The sequence below is a fragment of the Gadus chalcogrammus genome, chromosome 6, assembly GCF_026213295.1.
Source record: "Gadus chalcogrammus isolate NIFS_2021 chromosome 6, NIFS_Gcha_1.0, whole genome shotgun sequence".
NCBI lineage: Eukaryota > Metazoa > Chordata > Actinopteri > Gadiformes > Gadidae > Gadus > Gadus chalcogrammus.
The window spans coordinates 6,167,784-6,174,788 of NC_079417.1; the positions used below are offsets into that span (position 1 = coordinate 6,167,784).

Sequence of the window (7,005 nt, forward strand, 5' to 3'; positions counted from 1 at the left end):
GTATTTGTGTGTGTATGTACCGGTAAATGTATATGTGTTCGTAGGGTGTGCATTTATGGTTTGTAGTGTGTGTGTGTGTGTGTGTGTGTGTGTGTGTGTGTTTGGGTAAGTGGGTGTGTATATGTGTTAGGTGGTTTGTGTGGTTTGTAGGGAGTGCGTGTATGGTTGGCAAGAAGGGTGTGTTTGAAATTGTGTGTGGGTGTATGCGTGTCAGGTCTGTTAATCAGATATGAGTTATCTGATAACCCTTATTCTAATTTTGCGAGAGATTTACGGGCCGTTTTGAGGTCTTTGGGTCAATTTGTCTCCAGATTGTGAGGTAATTTGAGCATTAAATGTGTGATTTAGCTCCTCCTGTGAACCTGAGGTTCTGGACCTGTGCCCGGTTGGGTCCGACGGTCTGAGAGAACAGTCTCTCTATTGTATCCCATCTCCTTCCTGCTCATTAAAACCACGTCAGGAACGGTTCAATAGATTCAGACTCGATTCATCCCCAGTTGTTTGTTACGGTAGTATTGTTCAGGATAGCCACATTATAACAAAAATGGTACGAAACTCAATTGGAAACATAAACCCAAAAATACAGTTCGAATAAACCTAGGAAGTATAGAAAAAACATATATTCATTCATTATGCTGTGCTCACTTAAAAAAGAAAAAAATAGAAAAAATAACTTGATTGATTTGGCTCTGTTATAGGAGTAAGATCTAAAATCTTGTTATACAGCAACACCTCTCTCTCGCGCAGTTAGTGATAAGTAGTTGTTTCCTCGTGGCTACAAATCCTTGGGCATCAGTCTGTTCAAACAAACAGGAGACACCTTTCAAACATTTTCAGTATTCTTCGGTAGCAAAAATGCACATCAAATATTTGTAGCTTATAAGAAAGCGGTCTCTCATAACCCTGTGTGTGTGTGTGTCACTGTCTGTGTGCGTGTTCTGACGGTTCTCTCCTGGTTCTAGGTTCAGTGAGGAGGGTATGGAGGTGATGGAGCGGCTGATCTATCTGTTCCGCAAGTTCCACCAGCTGAAGGTCAGCAACGAGGAGTACGCCTGCATGAAAGCCATCAACTTCCTCAACCAAGGTAAGGCCGGACACACGTGCTCACGTCTCCTTTACACATGCAGACGGCTGGGTACATTTTTGACTGAAGCTGACCTGTGTAGCTGTAGGTTGAAACCAAAACAAAAAAAGGTTTATATATTTATATAAGGATACGCTTTAGAAATGGAGATGCAATGTTAGATATGACTGCGAAGTCAGGCCTCCTCCTTTCTAACTTCGGGTCCTTCTCCAGACATCCGCGGCCTGACCAACGTGTCCCAGCTGGAGCAGCTGAACAAGCGCTACTGGTACGTGTGTCAGGACTACACGGAGTACAAGTACCCCCACCAGCCCAAACGCTTCCCCGAGATCATGATGTGTCTGCCTGAGATTCGCTGCATTGCACGTAAGTCACACCTCCAATACACACGGGTCCATCCGGTCACCTTTTGTCATTTTGTCTGATAAATTTGCATATGTAAAATAAAATTGCGTAAACTAAATGTGAAGCTGTGCCATGTGGATGCCTGTGTTCTTAGCTCTTTGGGTGTTTATGTAAAGCCGCGTTTCCACCACAGGAACTACACCCAGGAATGAGAAACCTTTGCATGGGATTTAGTTGCAAATTAAGTTTCGGTCTTGCAGCACGGAACATTTAGGGAAGTTTAGGCTACTCGCGTCATTGTAATTCGGCCACCATTTTTAAACATCTTCAGCCGCAGACTAAAGCAATGCAAAATGTTCACGTCGAAATGCAGTAAAACAATCCTCTCATGCATTCATTGCATCTTATTGCAAAGTGTTCTTCTCCCTTTTTTGTGTCATTTATTTGTTACGCTCCTGGTGTTAAAGGACCTTTATCTGACTAATCTTCTTGGGTCTTTAAGACACGCAGAAGTAGTCTCTCGGTCCAAAGGTACCCGGGTACTTGGGGTGGAAACGTGGCTTAAACTAAACAGGGCGAAACCAACCCAATTTTTGTTGTCGAATGTTTTTTTTTCAGCCTCTTTAGTTCACCTTCAAACGTAGATGTGGAGCAAACTCATGCAAGCTAACAAGTGAAACTAACCTCATGTTTTGTGGACACTTTCAGGGAAGTTGGTGAACGTCCCCCTGGAGCAGCTGCCCCTCTTGTTCAAAGCAGTCTTGCACTCCTGCAAATCCAGCCTGAGCAGCTACAGGGCCGGGCCTCCGCCCTGCCTGGTGACTGGGCCTTTGCCTGGAAACTAACCCCCCCATCCCCTGCCCCCCTGAGCAATCCCGGAGCTCCACCTCTGCTCGGGGGGGGGGGAGACATGCCGACATCCCTCCTCTGAATGTGACTAGCAGCTAATTTTTAGTATTTAGTTTTCTTTATATATTTATTACACGACAGAGCTGAATGTATGCTGATTTACACTGTGCACATGCTTCTGTAGAAACCAAATGCACGTGGACGCACACGTGGATGCGTTGGTCGGGAGTTTACAAGTGTTTATCCAATGTGCTCAATGCGTGGTGTTGCCACTCCTAGTGCAAGAAGGAGTATTTTAGTCTGGTCGGGCCGACGGAAGTGCGCCAGAGAGTTAAGACTACCTCAGGAAGATGTTAGTTGTTATATTCAGGTACCTTTCCTTGAAGTTAGGAATTAAGAGTTGCCCTGTCCAAAGAAAAAGAGAAAAGATAGGAAAGCAGTGAATTTAAGAACCGCAATTTAATGCTTTGGCGCCACAATCAAAGGCTGAGCCCCTAGAAACCAAAGAATAAGTCCCTATTTAGATGGTGACTCAAACGGCTTATTTACCGATGGGGTTTAGCGCCTTCTAGCGCGTCCTAAACATCACTCAGTTCAGTCTCCAGATTCCTGAGGTGAATGAACTGTGTCTAGATTTGTGTGTGATGGTCGTCCATTAAGGAGTGTTACGGGTATTTTCTACAATCATTAGACTTGGGATCTAAGACTTGATAGCGGTGGAGGCTAATGATGGTGATTAGCCTCGCTTTTTGACCAAAGTGTTATGCAATGCTTTTTATTTTTATTTTTCAAAAGCCCATCGATGGGTCTGGAGCTATCAGCTCTTAGTATTGATTTGTTATCGGCGAAGGATGGAGATGAGAAGCTAAATCAATGTGTCTGGAACAGGGGGGTTCGCCCTCTGCTGGACAGATAAGTGTACTGCTGGATCCCACTAGGCAGTTTTCCCTGAAACTCGCAAACTCACCCGCACACATAACTGCCTCACGCACATGAATTCTCAAACATCCACACACACACGCACACACACTAACACACACACTAACACACACACACACACACACACACCTTAAAACACACCTGGAACCTGACACGCAGGGTCCTAGTGGGTCCAGTTCTGTGGCCAAAAGCACATGCTCCCTTTTGGACAGTGGTGTGAACCGGCCACGGTGGCAGCTGGGAGAAACAGTTTGTTAAAGTAGTTAAATACTGGATTTTCAATGAAATTCGTTTTTTATTCAATATTTACTTGGTTTTAACAAATAAACCTGGTTCTTGGTTTCCAGCGGTGTTGACAGGATAGGCGGGTGGAGATGAAAGAGCGATGGGTTTGCTATATTTTTTAGGACGGGGACTCCATCGTGTCTGACGGGGGGGAAGCTGAGGGAAATCTTCCAGCTCCACCTTCTGTCGCAGATATGCACAATCTAATGTTTAATTCTTCAGAGAAAAAGAAGCCATATGAAGTGGTTCTTATTTTTGGAAGTTTGAGATGATTTGTTTCAACGAACTTGAAGTGTCTTTCTTTTTTCTTTTTGTCATTGAATAATTCCTCTGCTTTCTGTTCCGTTTCCGTGAGTTTGTGCGACCGTTTGATGTGCAGTCAAAAGAAAAACACAGATTATCCCACAAATGCAGTTCTTCAAATGACTTTTTTTATTTTGCACACTATGCAGTCAGGATTTTTACGAGGCCTTGGAGTGCGACCTCGGACACTGCCCACCTAGTGTGTATCTCTCTCTCTCTCTCTCTCTGTCTCTGTCTCTCTCTCTCTCTGCCTATCTCTCTCTGCCTCTCTCTCTCTGCCTCTCCCTCATCCATCTCTCTCTCTCTGCCTCTCTCTCTCTGCCTCTCCCTCTATCCATCTTTCTCTCTCGCTCTCTGCTTACCCCTTTATCCATCTCTCTCTTGCTCTCTCTCTCTCTGCCTCTCCCTATATTCATCTCTTGCTCTCGCTCTCTCTCTCACTCTTGCTCTCTCTATCTCTCTCTCTCTCTCTCTGGTCTTTGTAGACCTGCGTCTAAAACAGGGTAAAGTGAGTGTTATGTGTTTCATTCGGGGAGTTACCCAGCATCCAGACTGGTGTACATGTAGTAGTAGCCTAGCACATTGGTAGGTCTTTTTCTTTTAATGTAGAATGTGTCCACTCCCACACAATTCATGTGTCTACAAAGGTTGTTGTTTGGTTTATGTTTTATGGATGTGGTTTTCTGTTTTGTTTGGTGGAAGAGGATGGTGTTTGAGGTGTGAGACAGGATCAGATAAGGGGTCCGTGGTGACATCCAGAGCGGTAATATCCCTTTTTATGTACCACAGTGTATTCCAGCCTTAGCAACCTGAACTCTTGTCTCCTCTTATTCTCGCCACGCCTAACCCTCCACATGTGGATTCTATATTGTGGTTTGATTTTTATTACATTTCCAAGTACCTAGTTATTGTGAATGTTGTTGTTTTTATATCATGTATTATGTTTTTCCCCGTGAGTGAAGACAAAAAACCTATCTTTGCAATTTTTCTTTTCTGAACATTTTGCGACATATATACAACGACTCATTCCATTTGTCCCATATGCACCCTGAAAGTGTTCCTGTATTGATTATCTTTTCTTTAGTCAAAGAAAACGGCGAGGTTTGCTTCATGCTATGAATGAGTGCAGCGCTGCTGCCGTGTATGAGGAATGCAGACAGCCTTGGGATACATGTAGCCTTTTATACTCCCACATTTGAATCGTTTAAAGTACAAATACTTGTTCGAGCTGGTGTAATAATTTCACTTGACGACGATGAGTCTGAAAGACAACACGAGGGGTTCAGCTCCCCGATTCAGTTTGGAACGTGCAGGTTACAACACGGTCACGCACGTGAGAACACGCTCGCATGCCGGCCCCGGGGCCTCTCTTATCTCAGGGAATAAACATTTTTTAGGGAGATATACTCCGAGGTCCAGACCCGGTCCACTCTGGCAGCGATGGTTCAACACAAAGCCGGTGTTCTTCATACGTTTCTCTCATCGCCAACATCCCCTCCAATAATGAAACGGGGCCCACTCGCAGACAAGACACGTGTCCTGTCTTGGCACTGCAGGCTTCCATTGTTGTCCAATGACACTGCGTTTAGAGGCTTAGTCACAGGTTTAGCTTTGTGAAGACTTCCATGGTTGAGATGAAGCTGTCCTTCGTGTCTCTTTGTGGAGCGACAGCTGATGCCGGGCAAGACAATGTCCCCCATCCAGGGTCTCTATGGGGCGGTTCTCTCCCTTTGTAGAGTCCAAACCACCACTGCTCACCTCTCCAAACTTTTAGCTATCACCCGCTGAAGAAATAAAAAATATATTTTTCTTTCTACATTCACATTTTTACAGTGTGTCCTTACTGAAACTACCTCTTTTTTGTTATCTCATGTTGCTTAATTTCAAATAGATGTTTGTTCAACTTTTTAAATCGTATTTATTGGTTTCATTGCGCAAAATGTACTCTAATTTTCTGACTCAATTTCACCCAGTGACCTCAAAAATACAGTTTGTTTTTTTTAGATCTCTTTTTGAAAAATATCACTGCCTATTTTTTTTATTTTGCTACTTCAGGCTAGCCGGTTGGCTCAGGTTCTTTATACAATATCAACATTTTATTATTTTCGTATTTTTTTCCGGCTAAAACAGTTTTGTAATCTCCGTAATCTCCGTAATCATGTTTTACGTGTTCCTCTAGTTTCCACTCTTTGTCATTCAAAAAGCAAAGAATCAGAGGGATAGAATCAACATTTCACCCAGTAGAATATTCCGCTGTGTTAACATTTTGAATGAATACTTTTTGTTATACTATGACTATAGTTGAATCAGTATTTGCTGTGTTTACTATGTGCACCACAAGATGAAGCACAGCCTTTGGTGTGCTGTGTATTAACGGCCATGACGAGGTTATGTCATTATGCTGAGATTGGACAAACCAAAACACCTGGATCCTATATTTAGACTTTGGTCAAATGCTGCTTGTGATCGTTGAAAGTGTTTGAGAATGTAATTCTGGTTAAAACCTGCGATTTTCTTGTGTGTACATGCTATTTGTTCCTCCCTCGCCCGCCTGGCCCTGCAAGTGCCGCGTAGCACAGCGCACCGAGGTGCTGTCGTTCCCCTCCGACCTCCCAGGGGGCGACGGAGAACAGACCAATCAGTGCATTTCTCAGGGAAACAAGAAACCACAATGTCCATACCGTCAACCTCATCTGTAAACAGGCAAACTGTTAAACCAGATTGTTTTCTAAAAATCTATTGTCTCTGCTCTCGTTACGTTAACTACCTGTGAAAAATGTGATGTATGTGTTATACAGCATGTTTAGAATGTTTAAGGACTTGAAACCAAATAAATGTGAGCGTATGCAACCGTACCGGAGCCCTCGTCTTCATCTTTCTTTCTGTTTGTACTCATTGGTCTCTTTTAGTGAGGCTAATGGTGTGTTCCAGATGCCTCGGACAAAAGCCTTCCGAGTTGCAATTGTGACGTTATTTCCGGTCTCGGAGCACTTATAGCGTTCCCGTTCGACTTTGTGATTGTGTCATGAAATTGGCTAGTCGTTATTTATTGTTGCATTAGCTTCTTTAGCAAACCAGCTCAAAAACAAACACAAATTTATGTTGTTTTGCATGCACAGCATGTGCGATGCAATACATCGCACATGTGCACGTGCAATGCATAAATTGGTGACCGGAATAAAGTGGCAATGTAATCAAGT

At 43.6% G+C, this 7,005-nt stretch overlaps 1 protein-coding gene across 1 annotated transcript in view; it reads left to right on the forward strand.

The window, feature by feature from the left end:
* The window catches only part of nr6a1a (nuclear receptor subfamily 6, group A, member 1a), a 71,070-nt gene extending 64,415 nt beyond the window's left edge, over positions 1-6,655 (forward strand). The window contains exons 9-11 of the mRNA XM_056591492.1: positions 963-1,084; positions 1,298-1,450; positions 2,138-6,655. Of these exons, the coding sequence (XP_056447467.1) occupies positions 963-1,084; positions 1,298-1,450; positions 2,138-2,274 (412 nt within the window). The 3' untranslated portion in view covers positions 2,275-6,655. The remainder of the gene's footprint in view (positions 1-962; positions 1,085-1,297; positions 1,451-2,137) is intronic.
* Positions 6,656-7,005: the final 350 nt, after the last annotated feature.